The sequence below is a fragment of the Nansenia antarctica genome, assembly GCF_963989245.1.
Source record: "Nansenia antarctica genome assembly, chromosome: 3".
NCBI lineage: Eukaryota > Metazoa > Chordata > Actinopteri > Argentiniformes > Microstomatidae > Nansenia > Nansenia antarctica.
This window is the reverse complement of record NC_137688.1, coordinates 42,642,521-42,665,325: the sequence shown is the minus strand read 5'-3', so window position 1 is coordinate 42,665,325 and position 22,805 is coordinate 42,642,521. Positions and strand designations below refer to the sequence as shown.

The following is a 22,805-nucleotide window of genomic DNA, read 5'->3' as shown; positions in this document are numbered from 1 at the left end:
TCCTAAAGCAAGGAGGGACCACATCTGAAGAACAGAACAGCATCTACCACATTACAGAATAATGGTTGTCTGATGAATGTTCTGAGAAACTAACACCAAGCCAGGACGTTGTATAGAACGAGAAAATACTAAATCATAGTGTTTGGTCTAGCCCAGTTTTTGGGTGTGATGTGCAATTAAATTCCCAGACCAGGCAAGGCCAATGTGGTTTAGTTGTTGGGTGGCCGAAAAGTGTGGCCGAAAAGCTGGACCATACTGCAGGTGGGTGGGAGAAATGACAGAAGTGAAGAGCAAACCACACCCCTCAGTTAGAAAATAATCCATATTCTTGTATATTTCTGTTGTCAGAGTATAGAATAGGTCCTCAAAAATTTGCATTCTTTTCACACCTCACTGTATAAACAAAGTATGACTAACTATTTTGCAAGGAGAAGTTACAATGGCATGTCACACCAAGCACAAATATCATAAGCAATCCTCTAAAGAGAAGCTGTAGAATGAAAAAGCAATGTTTTTCACAGTACTGCAGCAAATGTCTTTGCTGCAATCATTTTTTAAAGACCCATATATACAGCCTTATATACAGTGTCAATCGAGCAGTTGGGGTATTCACAGCGCAGTAATGCCAGGTTACTGTATGAAAAGATCATCTTAAAATCCCAACAGGTCTATCATTACCACCTAACCACCCCCAACCCACCTGCTAATTGTCAGGATTCACTCGTACTGTCATTAGGGCTTTGAACCGAAAGTTACCAATTACAGGCAATTTGAGGGAGATGTTGAAAGGAGCATAGATCCTCTATTCAATCTAACCTGACTGATGGGTTTCCAGGACAACTAGTTAAAACATATTATCACGTGTGCCACAAGAACACACATTCAGATTCATAGAATCAACAAAGTTACATTTAACCTGGCCAACATGGCCATGCCGACATTTAGATCATGAGTTGTTGTTTTTTCAAACCCCTCACACTTAACACATTAGGTTAGCAATGACACTTGTTGGAAAACATTTCATATTTCATCAGTGATACTTTCCTGCGATTAAACATATCACACAAAAAGCACTTGAGACAGTATCATCAAAATCGAAGAGCATTACCATACCTTTCAGAATGCAATCAACAATTGTATCGTGAGTAATACTGGCCCTTCACTCACCTGGCTTGACTTCCTGGCTGGTCACTGCATATACCTGAGCCAGGGATATAGCCAGACATAAAATAATCCTTGAGCGCACAGAGTTGGCCATGTCTGCATGTGAGACAGGCACCCTCCCTAAACACTTAGAGGCAGAGGGGGAGGAAAGGAGAGGAGAGGAGGATGAGAGATCTACTGTAGCCTAAAGTAGCTCTAGACCATCCAGAGTAATATCCAAGGATCCCTTGAGAGGAGAGGAGCAAACAACTGCTTGTACCAGACAAGACGCTGCAACAATCTCTCTCTCTCCCTCTCCCTCTCTCTCTCTCACTCTCTTTACCTCCCTCTCACTACTTCCTTCTCCCTCCTCCTGTCTCTCTCTCATGCCTCCTTCCCTTATCCCTTTCGCTGCCTCAACCTCTCTCTCATTTGGGGCTTTGCTAACCTTTAATTTTCCTCCTCTTTTTTTCTTTGCTGTCGTTCTCAGACAGCCGTGTCAGAGATGAAGAATTGTAACTATACAGAGATGAGAGAGAAGGCTGATCAAACATTTTAGGAAATGTTGGCACTTACAGTGTATCTCAGAGACTGGGTAATCATCATTCATATCATTACAATTGGCTTGGTGTATATTGCCATAGAACACACAATGCAGTGATCATCCTTGTGAACTTAAATTATGTTATTTGAGGTAAGGTACATAGCCGTAGAAATACAGAGAGTTCTGAAAAAAAAAGTTTTGGCCCAAATCTTTTAGGACACTGTTATAGGTATATCAGTTTGCATTGTTGACATGCTATATGCCGAAACATTAGTTTAATTTCCTAACATCACTCAGTGACCAGTTTTATGAACTGCCAGACCACCATTCACAGAGTTATCCTTTAAGTAAACATTTGACTCTGTAATTAAAGAAGGTAAAGGTAAAAGTGATGTTTACATCATATTCACTAGGAAACATTACCGTGTGGTATCAAAGTCAAAAGTCAAAAGTCACTTTATTGTCCCATCACTGGGAAATTTGTATTGGGCTTACACCCCACAGCAGCCAACAAAGAGCAACAGACAATACAGAATGTTAACACACAAACAGAAGGCAGCCCTGATTAAGACAAGAGTGGAAATAAAACGATAAGCAAGATATGTTCACATTCATCTTGTGCAGTTTAAAAGTTTAACAGAAACGGGAATAAAATAATTTTTTAATCTATTTAATCTAGAGCGGGGGACTCTGAACCTCCTCCCAGAGGGCAGCAGTTCATACTCTGCATGTAGGACATGGGAGGGATTCATGAGAATTCTATTAGCCTGTCTGAGAGTAGCCTGTTCAAAAATAGACTGCAGGGATGAGTAGTCTTTCACCCCTATGATCTTCCATGCAGTCTGTATCAGTCGGACCAGTTTGGACCTTAGTTGTACAGATAGGTTACCAAACCAAGATGTAATGCTGTATCTGATGAGACTCTCTAAGACAGACTGGTAGAAGAGTAGAATACATTTTTGGTCAACACCATGAACTCTAAGGCGGCGTAGGAAGTGTAGTCGTTGTTGTAATCTGCTACAAAGGCTGTCTACATGAATGCTCCAGGTGAGTGAGTTGTCAATGAAAACCCCAAGATACTTGTAAGAGGTGACCTGCGAGATGGATTGTTTGTGGATGACCACAGGCCTGTGGTCCCCAACACCTCTGGGGTCGAACACCATCTCCTCAGTCTTCTTAACATTTAAAACCAGGCAGTTAACATCACACCATTTAACAAACCTCTGGATTTCAGAATAATAGTCAATTAGGTCACTGTCCTTTTTAATTAAAGCAAGGATGGCAGTGTCATCCGAAAATGTTATGATGCGATTGCTAGGGTAGGTGCTTCTGCACTCGTTTGTGTATAAAGTAAAGAGCACAGGGGAACTGACTACACCCTGTGGAGCACCAGTGCTTATGGTTCTGGGTTCCGAAAGAGTGCCATTAACACTGACCCGCTGTGTGCGGTTAGTTAAAAAGGAGTGATACCATTTTATAATGAGGGGGTGGACATTAAGCCCATTTAACTTCTCAATTAAAAGGTGCGGCTGTATCGTGTTAAAAGCAGAACTGAAATCAACAAATAGGAGTCGGACATAGGAGGTAGGGTCCTCTAAGTGCTTAGATATGAAGTGCACCATGGCTGAGGTTGCATCATCTGTACCTGTATTACATCTATAAGCAAACTGAAAAGGATCCAGAGAGCAACTGACTGCATTTTTCACTTTACATATAATGAATTTTTCAAAACATTTCATTACAACAGAAGTCAAAGCGACTGGTCGCAGGTCATTATTTTCCTTGCAGCTAGCCTTCTTAGGAACAGGAATAATGATAGCGTCTTTCCAGATGGACGGAACAGTGTGAGAGTCCAGAGACTTCTGGAAGATAGGACACCAGGCCTCAGCCAGCTCCTCACTGCAGGACTTTAGCATGAGCCCAGAGATGCCATCCGGTCCAGAGGCCTTCCTAGGGCAGGTGTTAGAGAACAGTCTCTGTACCTCGCGCTGCTCAATGGTGATACTTGCTTCCAACCCAGGCAGCGCCTGAAGAGCCACTGTTTGCTCCATCGAGAAGTCGGCAGTCTCAAACCTGGCATAAAAATGATTAAGTTCATTGGCTTTTTCACCCTCGTTTAGGACACTAAGGCATCTTTTAGCTGGGGCCATGTTAGTCATATATTTCATGGAGTCCCATAGTTTTTTGGTGTTCATAGAAGAGCAGTGGGATTCAAATGTCTCTTTCTGTTTCCTCTTGGCCCCCCTTAATTTGTGATTCAGTTCTTTTTGGATGTTCCTCATGGCCAAAAGATCCTTATTCCTGAATGCAATTCTCTTCTGAACTATGCACTTTTTGATTTCCTTCGTGATATGGGATTTGTTGTTAGGGTACACAGTTATAGATAGTGTATACTGTACACTTGCTCTCTCCTATATCACACACACACACACATACACACACTCGCACACGCACACGCACACACTCATGCACACGCACATGCACATGCACACGCATACGCACAGACACACGCACACGCACACGCGCACGCACACACACACACACACACACACACACACACACACACACATACTTACATTCACTACCATCACTGCTGATACTTATTATTACCGTATTATTGCTCATTTATGTCATTGCTCAGTGTCAATCTGAATCATAGCCAATATACCTCTGCTGACCTCAGGCTGACTATCATTTGTGAAGATTCGACCAAAAATACTAAAATACCATTTGAAGTGTGAGTAAAAGAAAAAGCACCACAAGCATTATGAAACAGGATATAATATTACATAGGATGTCCCATTGGTGAATGTATGTGTCAAGTGATTTCCTTGGCAGGTGATTCGCAAAATACTGAGCCTAACTAAAAAGGAATGCACAGCTAAACATGTTGGCTTTGACCAATCTAGTGCAAAATAACACCATCCTCACACTCAAACAATAGTGGGAAAAAAATGTGTTAATGCAAGCTTTCGGTCATAGACCTTCTTCAGACATAAAGCAGACAAGAGAATGCAGTGGTGTCAAAGATTTCACCTGTGGCTAGGCATCAAGGGATTTGTAGTCTCAGTGGACTACAAAACATACACAAGTATTCATGAGACAGGAAACACCAAAAACAAATATTTACAATATATATATACATAGCAGAACAAAAAACAATAGAGAAATGCTACAAACATGCAGACATCAGGCAGTAGTCATCATATAGCATAGAACATATCAATCTAAAGTAATTTATTCCTAGCATAACACTCATGTCGAAATCCTCATTTAGACCTAGGGGTTGTGGACTTCCTATGGTATGGATCCAAAAAAGCTCTCTCTGGCATAACATGAAGAGTAATCTGCTCTATCCCTAAGGGAGGAAATGGGATGGGAGTGGTTATTGAAATGACAGGCTACAGGGTAGTTCACATCTTTTCGTCTTATGGAACTTTTGTGTTCACTGATTCTTTGTTTGATGGGATGGGTGGTTGTACCGATATAGATTTTATCACATGGCCATTTTAACATAATACACAACATGTTTGGCTTTAACCAATCTACCTCCCTTCCTGTAATGCTGACTGTAGATTAGGAGACACTGCTGTTCTGCCATGTTGTGTCCTATGCAGTGGCGGCTGGTGGTGATACTGAGTGGGGGGGCTAATAAATCCATTAGACCTAGGGTCTATACCAGGGGTGGGCAATTAATTTTCACAATGGGCCACATGAGAAACCGGGACTATTGTGGAGGGCCGGACCAGTAGGCTGAACTTAATTCTGCTCAATATTACTTTTATCACTTTATAAAAAGCAGTAAATGATATGGTTTTGACTAGCTGCTACTGGTAAGAATACATGTTATGATAAGGCTATGAAAATGTGGAGTAGGTCAAATATAGAAGAGCAAGAGGACTCATTTAAACACAGGGAAGTAAATGCAGCTATAGTTTTGACCTTTTGCAACATCAGTTTGTGCCTATTATTTATTAACATTACATACATACAACATTACGAGTCACAGTGTAGTATTTCTACCTTGTGAAATGATGGCTAGGACTGGTGATATCAAGCGAAAGGTTCTTTATATACAAATCTGCTGACATACGTACACTTGTGATCACTTTCTTTTTCAATAAAACGAGCTATTAGATATTCACTTTCAATTCAATGTACAATTCACATTTCTCAACAAAAAAAAACTGTCAACTTATATGACGTCTTTCTACAAGACATTCTGGAACCTGCAGTTCTTCTTCTTCTTAGCTAATATAACAGAAATGTACTTCTGTCAATCAATCATGTAACATATTATCAATCTATTTTAACTGTGAATTGATTGATTGAAAACCTTTATTGTCCCCAATGGGGAAATTTTGTTGTCAAACAGCTCAGTTAGGGCAGAAAACATTCAGTACAGAAAACAGAAAAACATTCAATAAAAAACATAAAACAGTGCAGGCTCAATAAGTAAAAAGTTCCAAAAGTTCCATCTCCAGGTCTCCCCCACCCTGCAGGGCCTGGTTGTAGAGTCGGAGTGCAGCTGGAATAAAGGACTGTCCAAATCTTTTTGTACTTTGACGGGGGAGAACAAATCTGTGGCTGAACTTGCTCCTCATCCCTGCCAGCTCGCAGTACATCGGGTGGGAGGGATTGGCCAGCATGGCCGCCAGTTTTTTCCCCATCCTCTGTTCTGCCCTCACCTCTAGGCTGTCCAGCCCGGTCCCCACCACAGAGCTGGCCTTCTTCACCAGTTTGTTTAGCTTCGCAGCATCCCTGGCACAGGTGTTTCCACCCCAGCAGGCCACGGCGAAGAACAGAACGCTGGCAACCACCGACTGGTAAAACATTTGCAGCAGCTTGTTGCAGACACCGAAAGACCTCAGCCTTCTCAGGAAAAACAGTCTGCTCTGCCCTTTCCTGAGAAGAGCCTCGGTGTTGTCAGTCCAGTCCAGTTTGTTATTAATTTGTACTCCCAGGTACCTGTAGGAGTCCACCCTCTCGACTTCCACCCCCTTGATGGTGATGGGGGCTGGGGTCCTTCTCTTCCTCCTAAAATCCACCACCAACTCCTTTGTTTTGCTGGTGTTAAGCAAAAGGTAGTTGGTGTCGCACCACTGCACGAAGCTCTCCACCAGGGCCCTGTACTCCTCATCCCTGTCGTCTGTGATGTAACCGACGATAGAGGAGTCATCCGAAAACTTCTGCAGGTGGCACTGGTCGGAGCTAAACTGGAAGTCAGAGGTATAGAGGGTGAAGAGAAAGGGTGACAGAACAGTTCCCTGGGGGGCACCGGTGTTGCACACCACCACCTCAGACTGACAGCCCTGCAGTCTCACATACTGACGCCTGTCTGTGAGGTAGTTGTGGATCCAAGCCGTCAGGGAGTCCTCCACACACATCACTGCTAGTTTGTCAGCCAGCAGTGATGGCTTGATAGTGTTAAATCAAACATGTAACACATTAATCAATCTATTTTAACTGTGAATCAATCATGTAACACATTAATCAATCTATTTTAACTGTGAATCAATCATGTAACATATTGTTCAATCTATTTTAACTGTCTAACTAACTATAAAGTTCCAACACACAGAGCTTTTTTAGGACTTTTATTCTGAAACTTGTTTTTTTTTTAGGACTTTTATTCTGAAACTTTTTTTTGACCCAGTGGTAACCAGTGGTAAGTTTTCCCAAACACGTTTTGGTGTTTTCCATATTTGCACAATATTAAGTATTTTGTTCCTTTATTGCAAATTCACATCTGCTGGTGTTATCTCTGTAATTGGTTGTCTTGCCTGCTTACCTCTAATCTGTACGACTTTCCTAGTTTATGTTACAATGGCCCAGTGTAAACGCAGACATAGACAACTATGTGGAAACCCATAGGACATTAACCAAGTAGACCCATTTCCCACTTTAAAAACAAATTGCATTTAATTTCTCAACCAAACAGCTAAATTACAAGGTAGGTAACACTAGGTCATAGTGTAAGTAATGTAAGATATACTGTATGCTCTCTGGTGGAAAAGCCTTGTGATATTTAAACCCTTCAAACATGTGGACTATTCTTAGTACCAGACATCAGCGTAACCACAAGAAAAATCTGTTTTTACACATGGACCACCATTATGTTGGCCATAGCTTATAGGACATGAGAGCAGGCTCAAAATAACTACAGAACATTGTACAAAAAAAAACTAACAAAATGTTTTAAGCCCCCCCGCCCCCCTGCCCATTTAGGACAGATGTAAGTGTGTATAGGTTCACTGGCCAAACTCAAAGACTGTAATTTTTATTTGCACGTTTGGGAAATCTAAAAATGGCCAAGGGGGTAGAGTAGAGTAGGTTAAACACACACTGAGGTGAGTTACCCTGACCAAATGAAATTGGAACAGATTATTGATACCTAACACTATTGTGTCTTTTCAGTTTCCAGTGCAGTGTTACTGATAGACCTCTACTGTATCTAGGGCCTCTAATGGCGCTTTTCCATTGACCAGACCGGTACAGCTCAGCACAGCACGCATTTGAAAAGTTCGGTATGGTACGGGTAGGATACATTCTCCATTATACACAACAGACCAGGAACGAGCGGTGACAGTAGGAGGAGTTAAGTGTCATAATAACACTTCACTTAAGTGCCGGTATACAGCTCAACGGGGGGAAATTTGGCTCATGAGTGAACGGCGAAAACGCCTGGTCGGCACAGCTTGGGATTCCATGGAAATTATAGGGAACTATGTGTGAAAGAGGCATAAATGTTGAAATAACAGTAATACCATGTTCATTGATAAAATGACATAAGGGATGAAAAGGAGGGATGGCAGTTTTAGAAGGGGGATGATGATGCGCTGGACTGAGGGATTTTTTTGTTATGCTTGTTGTAAATAAAAGTTCTATGATGCATTGAAATGACATTAAACTAAGATAATAAGATGGTTATCATAATTTTTCTAATCTTTATTAATAAGTTATTACAGAAATTATCTACAGATTATCTTTTACAATAAATATGAGAAAGTTATTAAATTAAAAATATATTAAAATATAAGAATTGTTGAATAATATAATAATAATTTTTAAAATCTTTATTAATAAGTTATTACAGAAAGAGTAAGTGACATTTTCCGAGAATGAAATCTGTTGTGGTATTTAAAAATGGCGATTATCGATGAAGTCTATGAACATGGGATTCAGAATAAATTCAGAATAAAAGTCTGAAAGTTTTTTTTTTCTGAATAAAAGTCTCAACCTTTTCTTTCAGAATAAAAGTCTGAAAGAAAACATTTCAGATAAAAGTCTGAAAAGAAAAAATTCTGAATAAAAGTACTTAGTTTACTTACTTTAGTACTCTGAACTCAAGCATTGATGAGCTCACCAGTCACATGACAGGAAGAACCAGGGCAGTGGGCAACTATCCCTTTAAAACACCTGACAGCGTGTCCTATATCCCCTTACATGGTCACTCCATAATTCATTAGCTTTGAGCCAAAAGGGACATCACTGAATTACTTTCCTGTTGACCTGTTGGAGAGACATCTGTGCAGAAGAAAATGTGTGGTATAAACTAGACAGAGGATGCTTTAAACCAAATAACCTGTGTTGACATGCCTTCCTAGCAGAGTGTCTCTGTCATCAGAATGTTCGCCGCGGCGACCAAGAACTTTGTGAAGCAAGTGGGGGACACGGGGCGTCTGATCCCAGTGCCGAGTCTGAGCGAGGCGGACCGTTACCAGCCCCTCAGCCTGGTCACCAGGAAGAAGAAGAGGCACTTCTGGATGAAGACCAAGTATGTCTCAACCCCCTTCTCCCTTAAAGACATACTGGTGGGAGAGAAGGAGATAACAGCAGGTACAGTGAGATGATAAATTGGTTATTTATGACAGCACATTTTGAATTGAATTGAATTAATTTTGGTTGGTCCTGACGTCATGAAACATGTTCAGAAAATGGAGGAAGCTTTAAGTTTATGTTAAACATAGACAACCAAAAGAAAAAAGAGAATCAAGGCTTCTCCAGGCCATCATGTTGCAATGCATTTGTATTTTGCATTTGTAATTTAACATCGGATGTCTCTTAAATGTAATTTTCTTTTTCAAACAGGTGTGTCCTCTTATCAGCTACTCAACTATGAGGACAAATCTGATGTGGCTCTGAACGGTCGGTTGGGAAATCACCTCCTCAACGATGTGGGTTTCAACATCAGCGGATCAGACTCTGTAGCCGTCAAAGCCTCCTTTGGGATCGTGACAAAGCACGAGGTGGAGGTCCCAACTTTACTCAGGGAATTGACCTCAAGGTTCACTCTCTTTTATTCAAGTGATGTCATGTTTTCTCAATACCAACATGCATTTAAAATACATTACCAGTGAAAATGTGTTCAGTGTTTCTGATACAGGTCTTTTCTCTCCCTATGTTTAGGAAAGTGGACATGGATCACTGCCTGATTCGTCAGTCCAAGGAAAGTGGGCGGTGCATTCTCTGTGTTGTCATGGAGAGTATCCGCACGACACGGCAGTGTTCTCTCACTGTCCACGCAGGCATGCGAAGGACTACTATGAGGGTAAACACACACACACACACACACATATACACACACACACACACACAGAAATTCTGACACCTGACACTTCGTATACCTAAACCCTCAGAGCAAGTAATGGTTGAACGGTTCACTACCCTGTGACACCTATCTTACCAGTGTACTACAGTTTCAGATCGATGATGGTCGAACCCCCAAAGGTCGAGACAAGGCCATTGTGATCCCAGCTCACACGACCATAGCATTCAGTATATTTGAACTGTATGTTCGACTGGATGGACGACTTGGTAAGAAATCTACAAACTCAAACAAACTACAAATATACCACCACCCTTCTCCCTCTCCCTCTCTCTCTCCCACTCATTCTCTCACTCTCATTCTCTCTCTCCCTCTCTCTCTCTCTCTCGCTCTCATTCTCTCTCTCTCTCTCGCTCTCATTCTCTCTCTCTCTCTCTCTCTCATTCTCTCTCTCTCTCTCTCTCTCTACCCATATCTCTCTCAGCCGCTCTCTTCCACATCCTCCCTCAGACCTGACATAGCAGACCTGACATAGCACCCATACAGTATATTCAGACCTGACATAGCACCCATACAGTATATTCCCTGAACAGATATCTGTGTGGCCCCTGAGTCTACGGGCGGGTTTGAGAAGGAGCAGATCAGAGAGCAGCTGGGCGGTTTCATCGGTCGCTTTTCTATGGGACGGCTGCGCCGGTTCCTGTCGGGTATCGTCTATGGCAACCCCTTCCGAGCAGGTGGGGCACTTTCCTCTCTGTTCCTAATCTCCCTTCCTGCACTTCTTTCTGAGAAAACAAATGAAGAATAATCCGACCAAATCTTACTGATAAAGCTTCATTCAGGAAGTGATCGCTTAAAAGTCTTTCATAAGATCCAGCAACTCCTTGCTATTCTTAACATTGTTCTCCATACCGCCCCCCCCCCCCCCCCCCACCCCCACCCCCAAAAAACTATTTCTCTCCCCCTCAAGACGACAGGACGTTTGAGGAGCTCACACACTCTGACACCTACATGGACGACATGGTGACGGACTACTATGAGAAGGCTGCCAGCATGACGGACGTCTCCACTGCCTACATGAGAGAGGGCTCACACACACGTGTCAACCTCCTCAACCACAACATCGCCAAGGGCCCGTGTGCCTTGTGTGGCATGGGCCACCAGAGGAGGGAGACGGTCTATGGCTGCCTGGAGTGCTCCACTGGTGGACAGAAGTATGTGCGGCTGCACGTTGTGCCCTGCTTCGATCTCTGGCACAAGACGCTTAGGTGAAAAGGGGGGGGGGGCTGCCGTTTCAGCAGTCTGATCTGGTCCACTCTGCCTATCTTTTCTCCTTCATCTGCACTGCCCTCATAACGAAAGGATTGGTGAGACTAGAGTCACTATGGTGCATACCTACAGGGAGCTCTAGCCCGCCCAGCTGTCTCACGTCACTGCAGACGAAGGGTGGGAGACAAGGTGAGGAAGCCTGTTCTGACTTTTGAGACGCACCCATGGACTACACAGGAGAAGAGTGGGAGGAATCAGGGTAGGAAGGAAGGGATGACATCAAACAGGCCTGTAAATTTCAGACAGTAAACAGTGGATGGGACAATGACAACGACTGGAGATAAGAGCATTCAATTCCTGTACTGTATTGAGGTGATGTACTGTACTGTATTTACAAATGTCTCACTAGAAACATGCACAGCTTCCGATCGTACTGATATTCTCGCTCACTTATTCTATCTCTGCGCTTCTAAACTCCTAATCCATGTCCCTAGAATGGTGCTGACTGGGCAGTGGTCATATAGGGAGCTCATAGGGGTCATACAGGGATCATTTCCAGTGCAAGTTGTAATTCAAGAGGTCCAATGGAATGGATTCAACTCAAGATCATGAAGTGATACCCTACATATGAACCAACCTGCCTGGTGTATGTGTGTGTGTGTGTGTGTGTGTGTGTGTGTGTGTGTGTGTGTGTGTGTGTGTGTGTGTGTGTGCGTGCGTGCGTGCGTGCGTGCGTGCGTGCGTGCGTGCGTGCGTGCGTGCGTGCGTGCGTGCGTGCGTGCGTGCGTGTGTGTGTTTGTATTTAGCAGCTGCTAGGGTCACACAAGTGCAACAAGAGTTACTGAATTATTCAGCCAGCATATTAAAAATGGACAAGATGATTGTGGGTGATTAAGGGTGTGGCCATGGGAGACAATAAGGCCTAGTTTCCAAGTGTGTCAAGTTCTTTTGAGCAATTTGTTTGAGTGTTGTGTTGTAGTGGTTTGTTTTGAGAGCTTCAGGTCAGTTGTAATGGTGGATAGTGATGAGATGGGATGAGCATGAGAGGAGAGGAGAGAAGAGAAGAGAAGAGAAGAGAAGAGAAGAGAAGAGAAGAGAAGAGAAGAGAAAAGAAGAGAAGAGGAGGGGAAAGGAGAGGAGAGGAGAGGAGCATATACTTTACTGATCCCCAACAACAAACTTATTAACAAAATGTATATAATGAAAGCATAATGGAGAAAACCACATAATATAAAGAAGCTACATTTGATCTAACTATATTTTGACGGCCCCATGGCGATTATTTAAAACGTGATACATAGATTTTAGTTTTCTTTCTTTAATGGGTGGTGTTAGAAAAAAAAAAGTTACGTTTTCCTGATATGTTGTTTTATAAGACTGGATTTATTTTGGGGGGAATAAAGAATGACGCCGTCTCTCTTCTCCTCACTTTTGCTTTTAGCCGCTAGAGGGCGGTGTAGTTGATTCTAGATTTCCGAATTCAACCCGGAAAGAGCTAATGTCAACATCCACATGCCTTCACAACACATGTGTGTGGCATGCTTGAGAGAGATGAGTACACTATTTCTATAATATACAGTTTACGAGGGTGATGGTGATATAGATTGTTTAATATTTAGTGAGCAGCTAAATTGTTGAAATGAAGTTTGCTTACAGGGTAAGTTACACCGTTGTCTTTTCCTGGACTTGATTTAACTTGCCGAGTAGATCGCTGGTTAGTTAGCTTGTTAGCTACCAAGATTGGTTTAGTAGAAGTATTGACAGTCACTAGGAGTAGAGCTCAACTAAGCACCTAGTTAGTATTGCAAACACATGAATTATCACTGTATAAAAAGTAACACATAACACTTTATTTGGATAGTCCCCTACAGATGTATATAAACCCTACAGGTTTATAGCTAGGAAGACAAACAGACGTTCAACACGTTGTACAACCCTTATGTCTCTCTAGTTCTCCAACCTGTTGGGGTCTGTGTATCGGCATGGGAATCTGAGTTTCTCCAAGGACGGCAACTCCGTGATCAGTCCAGTTGGAAATCGCATCACCGTCTTCGACCTTAAAAAGTGAGTTTAATTGCTAACCTTGTAACAGCCACCTTATGATAGTTAGTGAAAAACAAATTCATGAAATTCATGATCTCTTTTTCCCCTCTTCTCACAGCAACAAGTCTGAAACATTGCCAGTGTCCACCACTAAGAACATCACATGTGTTGGCCTCTCCCCTGATGGGAACTTGGCCATATTAGTGGATGAAGGTATACTCATAGCGACCTGATCAGACCTAAATACTTTTTGTTATGGTATATATTTTTAGTAAACATACTGTGTTGTGTCCACTGTGTGTGTTACAGATGGAGCTGCGTTGTTGGTCAGTCTGATCACACGGGCTGTTTTGCATCATTTCCACTTCCACAAACCTGTGAACATGGTGCGCTTCTCTCCTGATGGAAGGTATGCCCCTGGCTTAACCACCTCATGGAAATTGAAATGCCATAGCTATTCCATGGCCAACGGTATACACATGCAACTTAATTCGAACTGTGACCTTCTTAAGAATACACTGCCATTTTCCATGCATCTGTGTTCAGGTACTGAAATCACCTAAAAGGTATACTTTGTATACACACTTACACAGTCAGTTGACACATGTCTTATTTCTTAAAATAAAAGAAATAAATGTCCTCCATACTTCAGTCAAGACATTATCTGACCGTCTGATTATCTGTTCCGTAGGAAGTTTGTGGTGACGAAGGAGAATGTAGCTCTAATGTACCATGCCCCCGGGAGGAACCGGGAGTTTAACGCCTTTGTGTTAGACAAGAGCTACTATGGGCCCTATGATGAGACCACCTGTATCGACTGGACAGATGACTCCAAGTGAGTAACCAACATTCACACAACAGCGTTGGGGTTTATGGTCTTATTGTGGAATAGCTGTTAGCTTCTTCAAGTGTATGTTCAAAACACTAAACAGACAGAGAAATTCAGAGAGAGTTCTTGTTGTAGCAGCTCAGTGACAGCAACACTAAGTGTGCCTTTAACTACTGTCTACAGGTGCTTTGTGGTGGGCAGCAAAGACATGTCTACCTGGGTATTTGGAGCTGAACGTTGGTGCAACCTTATCTACTACTCCCTGGGTGGACACAAAGACCTCATTGTGGGCTGCTTCTTTGAGAAAGACAGCTTAGATGTGAGTTTTCACCTACCGCTGTTTGTTTCTTAGATTCTCTAAGGTTCTCTTCCTACCAGTGATTTTGTTGTAGATAAAAAAATAAAGTATTATATGTATTATACTGGAAATGTGTGTTTGCAGGTGTACATTTGTATGTGTGTGTGTGTGTGTGTGTGTGTGTGTGTGTGTGTGTGTGTGTGTGTGTGTGTGTGTGTGTGTGTGTGTGTGTGTGTGTGTGTGTGTGCAGGGTGAGGAGCATTGGTGAGCCTAATGATGATGATAAACATATGATGTGTGTTTTCAGTTGTACACAGTGAGTCAGGACGGGACGCTGTGTGTGTGGGAGAGTGACACTGAGCTGGACGGCCTGGTGCTGAGGAGAGCAAAGGAGACCAGGCAACCGGCAGAGACAGACAGCGCAGGAGAGGAGGAAGAGGGCGACAGGGATGAGAATGGAGGGCCTAAAGGGGAGGTGATCAAAGGGAAAGCGGAACAGCCCAAAGACAAGGAGGGGACGAAGAACGTCAGATATAAACAGAAGAGCAAGTAAGCCATCTTCCCTTCTTTAATCTGGCCCCTAGGGTTTGAGGCTACACACCTTTTTTTCCCCCATACGTCTGTGCTAGACTAGAGCATTTACGTTTGAGCATCCATGCACACATCTTACTCTATCTAGATTGCCTATAAAAAGAAATTGACTGGCCGGCCGACCGATTGATTGATGTGTGTCAGGTCAACTGTAAGTGAGTTACAAGTGTGAGTGTTGCTGTTGTTTTTTCTCTCAATTAGACACTTCTTCAACAAGGAGGGTGACTTCAACAACCTGACGGCCGCCACCTTCCACAAGGCCACACACATCCTAGTGACAGGCTTCTCCTCAGGCATCTTCCACCTGCATGAGCTGCCAGAGTTCAACCTCATCCACTCCCTCAGGTCAGAGGTCACACAAACACACACTCACTCACTGTCATGTCCGAATGCTCATACCATTACATACTAGGTTAGTTTCCATATAAGTACTTTCATTACAGAAGACCTGATAGTTTATGTGCTTGTGTCCTGACAGTATTTCAGACCAGAGGATCGCCACAGTGTCCATGAACTGCTCTGGTGACTGGATAGGCTTCGGTTGCTCAGGTATGGACTCATAGTGTCTGGAACAATGTGTTCTGCTCCCAGATTTGCAATCGTTTCTCTCTGAGATGAGTTGAGCACACAAGATAATACAAGGCGTATTGAGGATGTAGAGAAATACCTCTAGTACCACTGGGGGAAATGAAAATGACAGATTCTAGCTTAAACCTGTGTCACACATGTATTGTTTTTCACTACTAGGGCTCGGCCAGTTGCTGGTTTGGGAGTGGCAGAGTGAGTCCTACGTGTTTAAGCAGCAGGGACACTTCAACAACATGGCCGCCCTAGCCTACTCACCCGATGGACAGTACATCGCAACAGGAGGGGATGATGGGAAAGTGAGTTCTCGGGCTGCTGTATTTTTTGTGCCAACCTGCAAATGACAAGCTGTGTGTTGGCTGAATGTGTTTGTACAGGGAATGTTGTTTTCTAGTAGAAGTTAAGGGTAATGCTAATGAACAAAAATGTCATGGAAATGTCTAAGAATGTATAATTAGTTTGTTCGATTGCTACTTTGAGTGCATTCTTTTATTGGTCACACTCAATGCGACTGCAAGCAGTGGTGCCATGTCGCATCACACAAAATTAAGGTATAGAGTTTGCTGATTCCAAAACGTTCATATTTTATTTTTTAAAGAATCCCCTAGTCTGTTGTGCAGGAAACTTATTTTGGTGTGCTCAGTCTTTGTAGAAATGTGGTCCTGGAAAAGTTTTGGAATTTCATTGGTGAAAAATGTATATATGAACCCTCTAAGTATAGAACAAACTGTCAACTGGTGTATGTTCAATGCCCAGCAATCAAAAGGAATATGTATTTTTGATTGTATGAGCCAATTATGTGAATATTGTCAGGGGCTTTTCAAATTAAATAAGAAGAGCTATTCTCTCTTCCTCACAGGTGAAAGTATGGAATACCAACAGCAGCCTGTGCTTTGTCACATTCACAGAGCACACCAGCAGTGTTACTAACGTCACCTTCACCTCCAGTGGCTTTGTCATTGTCAGTGCCTCCCTGGATGGAACGGTCCGAGCCTTTGACCTGCACAGGTAAGTGCTATACAACACACCTCTGGAGAGGTTATGGTTACACAACATCCACCTGCATTGGTAAGAGGCTGAGCCACACGACACCCATTTGCACTTAACATGATAGATGAATAAATGCACCATCTGCAGTATTGTGACTGCAATGGGAACTGCAACGGAAAAATCTGCAGCTTACATGTTGATGATTACAACTGATTTGCACACGAAGGCTTCCATTGCTTAGGTCAGCTTCCAACACTGTAGTGGTAACACTACACAGAAGGTGGTAGATGCCCAGAAACACCCCCAACATTTGGAAACACAAATTCAGGCAGAAGGGCAGGTCAGAGGTCACAGGCTGCCAATGCATCATAATGATTCAGCATGGTTATTAAGTGACATTTTCAAGGGGAGAATGCTACATATTGTATCTTTTAAAACGAAATCAATACTTGTTTCTGTTTGAGCATACTATTGCTTGTGTATCTCTACAGGTACCGCAACTTCCGGACGTTCACGTCCCCGCGGCCCACCCAGTTCTCCTCCCTGGCGGTGGACGTGAGCGGGGACCTGGTGAGCGCTGGAGCCCTGGATTCCTTTGAGGTCTTCATCTGGTCCATGCAGACAGGACGACTGCTCGAGGTCAGAGGCCACAGCTCACATTCAATCACTTTGTGGTGGAGTGGCTTTACAGGACAATATCATAAATACAGGGCTTAAAGTTCTCCGGCACGGTGCCGGATTGAGCACATTTTTTTTTTTAAATCACATGCTATTTGTTTACATCGTAATTTAAAGAGTCATCTTCAGCAAAGAGACAGTTCCGCCTACCAATGGTATCACATTGCTCAAGCCAACCAACGACTTCTAGCCAATCGGAGGCAGAGTAGTGGGGCGGGCCTTAAGAAGTTTGAATGAGTGTAATGTTAGCTTGTAGAGACGTTCGCTTTTAGCAGCCCGCTATCTCGCTAACTTTAGTAAGAGTCTATTAAAATGGAAGCCAAGTTTATTAAACCTGGCGAAGACACAGCTATACTAGAACGAGGAGTAAGGAATAAATGGCGCTGGGCATGGATAGAGGAGAGTAGTGACGGAAAGCCTTATGGGACGTGGTGCCTCAAACTGAGGGAGCCGGGTGCTTGTTTCTGTACGCCGTGCTCAAAGAAACTCGTCTATGGCAGTAGTGGGAAGAAGGTTATTGCTCGACATGCCTCAGATCCCGGTCACCAAGCTTCGGTTCGAGCGCTTGCTCATACAACAACCTTGCCGGGAGCGACGGCTACAGGTACCACTTCATCTTCAATGACCGACCGTGTTTGCGAGCAAAAGATCCGAGTGTGTGCGTTTATAGCTGAACATGATCTGTCTTTCACAGTAACTCAGCCACTCGTCGATTTGTGCAAGAAGCTATCAGAAGACAAAAATGCACTGACAAAGCTGTCCGTTTCCAACCAGCACGCCAGCTATTTAAACACACATGGCCTTGCCCCGGAATTTAAAAAACGGCTGTGTGAAATGCTTAAAAAAGCAACGTTTTCAATGAATATCGACGAAGCTACTAATCTTAACATGGACAAAATCCTCAATGTCCTTGTTCGTTTTTTTGATGATGATCTGGCCGAAGTAACAACACTCAGATTCAGATAACGTTTATTGCCATTATGCTTGACACATATAGGAATTTGTTTTGGCATTACAGAAGTGCATTTATGCTTTTTTCACATATATACATGAACAAAAACAAATACAAATACAAATGCAAAAACAGGACAACACAGGACAGATAGTGCTGTATATATATATATATATATATATATAAAGTGCAGTGCAGAGTTAATCAAGGTCCAGTGCATGTTCAGGAGCAACACCTAGTCAGCAGGAAAGTAAACATCGCCAACTCGTCAGCCCTCAAGCAGGAGCTCAAAGATATCCTGGAGTCCAATGGTCTTGACTGGTCACTAGTCATCAGTATTCTACTTGATGTCGATCTATTGATCTATTGTTATAGTGATAGTTTCTTAATTAGTGATGCAATCAGTTTGGCCGTAAGTGATTTAATCCGTTTGTTCTTTTAAAGACATTTAAATATATTATTTTCTTTTGTATTGAGTATAAAACAGTATTAATGCATTTTAACATTGAGACATGTATTTTGTATTGACTATGAAAATAGTATTAATTGCATTTAAACATTGAGACAAGAAGCTGTCTTCTGTACCCGCTCTCCCAATATCTCAAACTGTGACCCCCCTCCCCAAGAAAAAGTTTCAGGCACAGGATTTTTTTCCCACTTTAAGCCCTGTAAATATGAAGAAGCTCTCTGTCTTTGTTGGCTGTGATGAGGCATTTAACAGGATATGACCACAATCTCACACTCTCTCTTGTGATTTTATATGATGAAGACATTTAGCAGTATGTTCATCTCTCTCTCTCTCTGTCTCTCTCTCTCTCTCTCTCTCTCTGTGTGTGTGTTGATTGGCTAGGTCCTGGGGGGCCACGAGGGCCCAGTCAGCTGCCTGTGCTTCAGCCCTGTGCAGTCTGTCCTCGCCAGCGTCTCGTGGGACCGCACCGTACGCCTCTGGGACATGCTGGACAGCTGGAAGGCCAAAGAGACTCTGCAGCTCACTTCCGACGGTAAAACACAACCAATCGGTTACCTTGACGGTTACATTTAACAGTTCACTCCAAAAATAACATAACATTTCTGACCTACTGGGAGGGAATCCCTGTTTCGGGCAATCTATTGTGTCGATCCAGCTATATGTCTCAATCCTAATATAATAGGAAACATGGACACCCTCTAATTTCATAGTGCCTAGTGTGACCACCTGTTCCAGGCTAGGACAACACCCAGATCCACACTGATCCATCACAGGACCTGCCCAGCTGAGGTAATGATGGAAAGATCATTGATTGACTTTGTCTGTGTGGTGGTTGTCCAGGCCTTGCCGTGACGTACCGGCCAGACGGCGAGGAGTTGGCCGTGGCCACTCTGGATGGGGAGATCTCCTTCTGGAACCCTCATACAGCCGCCCAAATGGGTTCCATTTCTGGGCGCCACGATCTGGCGATGGGCCGCAAGGAGACCGACAAGATCACGGCCAAACAGTCAGCCAAGGGCAAGTGAGTAAAACAAGACCATGATACCCAGGTTGTTTTAAATATAAGTGTGCCAACGTGGCAATGACCCATGCACATCAAGTTTAGCTTTGAAAAAAACCGTTGATTGAGTTGATCCCGCCCGAGAATCAGACAGTAAGACGAACGTGTGTGCTTGTCTGCAGGTCTTTCACGTCACTGTGCTACTCTGCGGATGGGGAGTCCATCCTCGCTGGGGGGCAGTCCAAGTTTGTCTGCATCTACAACATCAGGGAACAGATCCTCATGAAGAAGTTTGAGATCTCCTGCAACCTGTCCCTGGACGCTATGGAGGTACAGTCGTGACCACAGATTCATAGAGGACATCATACATTGTCTTAACAACTAACTAACTGACTGAATGTTGCCTATTGCAGGAGTTCCTGGACCGGCGGAAGATGACAGAGTTTGGGAGTCTGGCGCTGGTGGATGAGGGGGTGGGGGATGGGGAGGGTGTAGAACTCAGTCTGCCTGGTGTGAAGAGAGGTACGGGCCAACACCTATGTGTATAGTACCCACTAATTGTGTTCCAAAGATACTGCATGTATTTTTCAACAAGTAGCTAAGGCAAGTCTTTCTTTGTCCCTCTCTCTCTCTCTCTCTCTCTCTCTCTCTCTCGATCTACATTGTAGGAGACATGAGCTCTCGCCATTTCAAGCCTGAGATCAGGGTCACCTCACTTCGCTTCTCCCCTACTGGTAGGTATGGCATGTGGTTGTCTGTTTCTACTCACAAGTGCCAGGCCAATAGAAATGCAGAAGGAAGTCGAAATTGACAGCTTTTTCAATTGTCGGGCCTTCCTTAATGTGTCCTACTTTACCACTGCTATCCCATGAGTTTTCTCTCTCTTGTCCTTCTATCTCTCTCTTCCTCCCTTCCCCTCAATCCTCTCTCTCAGGCCGTAGCTGGGCTGCCACCTCCACTGAGGGCCTGCTGATCTACTCTCTGGACGGGGCGCTGGTGTTTGACCCCTACGACCTTGACCTGGACGTGACTCCGTCCAGCGTCCGAAGGCAGGTGCGGCAGGCGGAGTGGGCGGCGGCCATTGTGTTGGCCTTCCGCCTCAACGAGAGAGCCCTCACGCAGGAGGTGCTGGAGGCTGTGCCACACCATCAGAGTGAGTGCTCATGGGTCGGGGCCAGGAGACAGTCTTGGAGACCACCTGACCTATGACGAGATCAACCTGTTATTCCGGCCCACAATGTCAGCAGTCAGTAGAGTAGATCATCAGGCTTTCATTGTTTTCCAGCGGAAGGCATAACGTTTGTAGAAGAGTGCACCGACAAACAGACAATCCACATGCTTAGAAGCTTCATTCTTGGGTGATTATTTGGGGATGATTAATGCATGTATTTGACGTGTGTTTGTGTGTTAGTCCCGGTGGTGTGTGGCTCCCTTCCCGACGTGTATGTGGAGAAGCTCCTTGGCTTTGTGGCGTCTTCCCTGGAGAAATCTTGTCATCTGCAGTTCTACCTGAGCTGGGCCCAGAACCTCCTTACACAGCACGGACAGAAACTCAAGGCCAGGTAGGGAGACTTACGAACACAGCTGCACAGGGTTGATAAACAACCGGTCACCATCAACTTTTACCTGTAATATTTGGTACATGTTTACCTAACCTAGACTTCCACTCTACTGACCTTGTTCGGGAAATTCACTTCTTCTGAAAGCCAATTCAGGCGAAGTGAAATTGCATGCCCAAAGTCTTCACAATGCGTCCTTCAGACACTGCAGTACACTAAAAGGTGTTATGTGATCGACAGGTCTGGAGCAATACTACCCACAATTCAGTCACTGCAGAAGAGCATTCAGAGGCACTTTGAGGACCTGTCCAAACTGTGAGTAATACAACCGTTGCATATCTTTTGTGTGTTTGTCTTTGATGGGGTGGGGGGTTTATTGGTCTTGTATTCATTTGTTCTGGTGTGTGTGTTCCCTGTTCAGCTGTGACTGGAACGTGTACAGTATCCGCTACGCCGTGGCCCTTTCAAAGCAAAAAGGTGTGAAGAGGACAGCTGGCGAGCCTCTCAGTGAAGAAGAGGAGGAGGAGAGTGAGGAGTCAGACAAGATGAGCGAGGCTTCTCTGGAGGAGACAGACATGCTCATGTAGGCTGCCTCCAATACTCCTCCACTCGTTTTAGAAGTTACAAAAGGAAGTCCTGGTGTTCCTGTCCAGTTCCTTTAGTTCAGTGCAGATCATGGTAGGAAGCTACTCAAGTGTACTGTGATGCAGCCCCAAGAGACCGATGCCTCAGGAACCAGCTGACCCTTCATACAGTCTCCATCCTTGTGTCCTGTATGAAATCAAGATGGCCACCAGTGGGACATTGTGATGAGGAAAGGACAGTGAGCAGGACTGTGGTCTATTGTGCCAGATCAAAGGACTCACTTATACTCTGTGGATGCAAACTCATTCCTGCAGTCACAACTTGCTTGTCTTATTCTGAAGAAAATATGTAAATTTGTTTTTTTATATTAAACAAATGTGTAAAACAGGATCTCTACTTAACCTACAGTATGAATCATGTACATTTCTCTCACAATCTGCTTAAGAGGGACCTTGTTAACATCCTGTACGCACGCACACACAGGTCATTCACAAATGTGCAAGGACCTTCAATCCATGTATTGTAACTATATATCAATGTTACTGAGTTTCAAATGTTTAAGCCAATCAGAGGGCTTGATATTACAGCCAATTAGAGTGCTGTATTCAACTGAAAATCATGGAATGATACATTGGAATGTACCCTAACATACATGGCTTGAAAGTTTCCTCATAGAAAATGTTTACCCCTCCCCCCCTCTTCCTTCATCAGACATTAATACT

General features: G+C 43.6%; 2 protein-coding genes across 2 annotated transcripts; both read left to right on the top strand.

The window, feature by feature from the left end:
- Nucleotides 1-9,315: 9,315 nt before the first annotated feature.
- On the top strand, nt 9,316-11,507 carry pjvk (pejvakin; the record flags this gene model as incomplete). Its single annotated transcript, XM_080525705.1, has 6 exons — nt 9,316-9,526; nt 9,779-9,974; nt 10,097-10,238; nt 10,387-10,504; nt 10,829-10,972; nt 11,206-11,507. The coding sequence occupies 6 exons, from the start codon at nt 9,316-9,318 to the stop codon at nt 11,505-11,507; spliced, it is 1,113 nt and encodes a 370-aa protein (XP_080381831.1).
- A 1,519-nt stretch (nt 11,508-13,026) lies between these two features.
- Nucleotides 13,027-22,465, top strand: pwp2h (PWP2 small subunit processome component). Its single transcript, XM_080525870.1, has 21 exons — nt 13,027-13,161; nt 13,456-13,568; nt 13,666-13,760; nt 13,857-13,956; nt 14,239-14,382; nt 14,560-14,695; nt 14,982-15,223; nt 15,467-15,610; nt 15,744-15,814; nt 16,013-16,149; nt 16,710-16,858; nt 17,332-17,479; nt 19,321-19,471; nt 19,780-19,960; nt 20,122-20,269; nt 20,353-20,461; nt 20,608-20,673; nt 20,874-21,092; nt 21,351-21,501; nt 21,739-21,813; nt 21,920-22,465. The coding sequence occupies exons 1-21, from the start codon at nt 13,144-13,146 to the stop codon at nt 22,083-22,085; spliced, it is 2,763 nt and encodes a 920-aa protein (XP_080381996.1). The 5' UTR covers nt 13,027-13,143; the 3' UTR covers nt 22,086-22,465.
- The last annotated feature ends 340 nt before the right edge of the window (nt 22,466-22,805 follow it).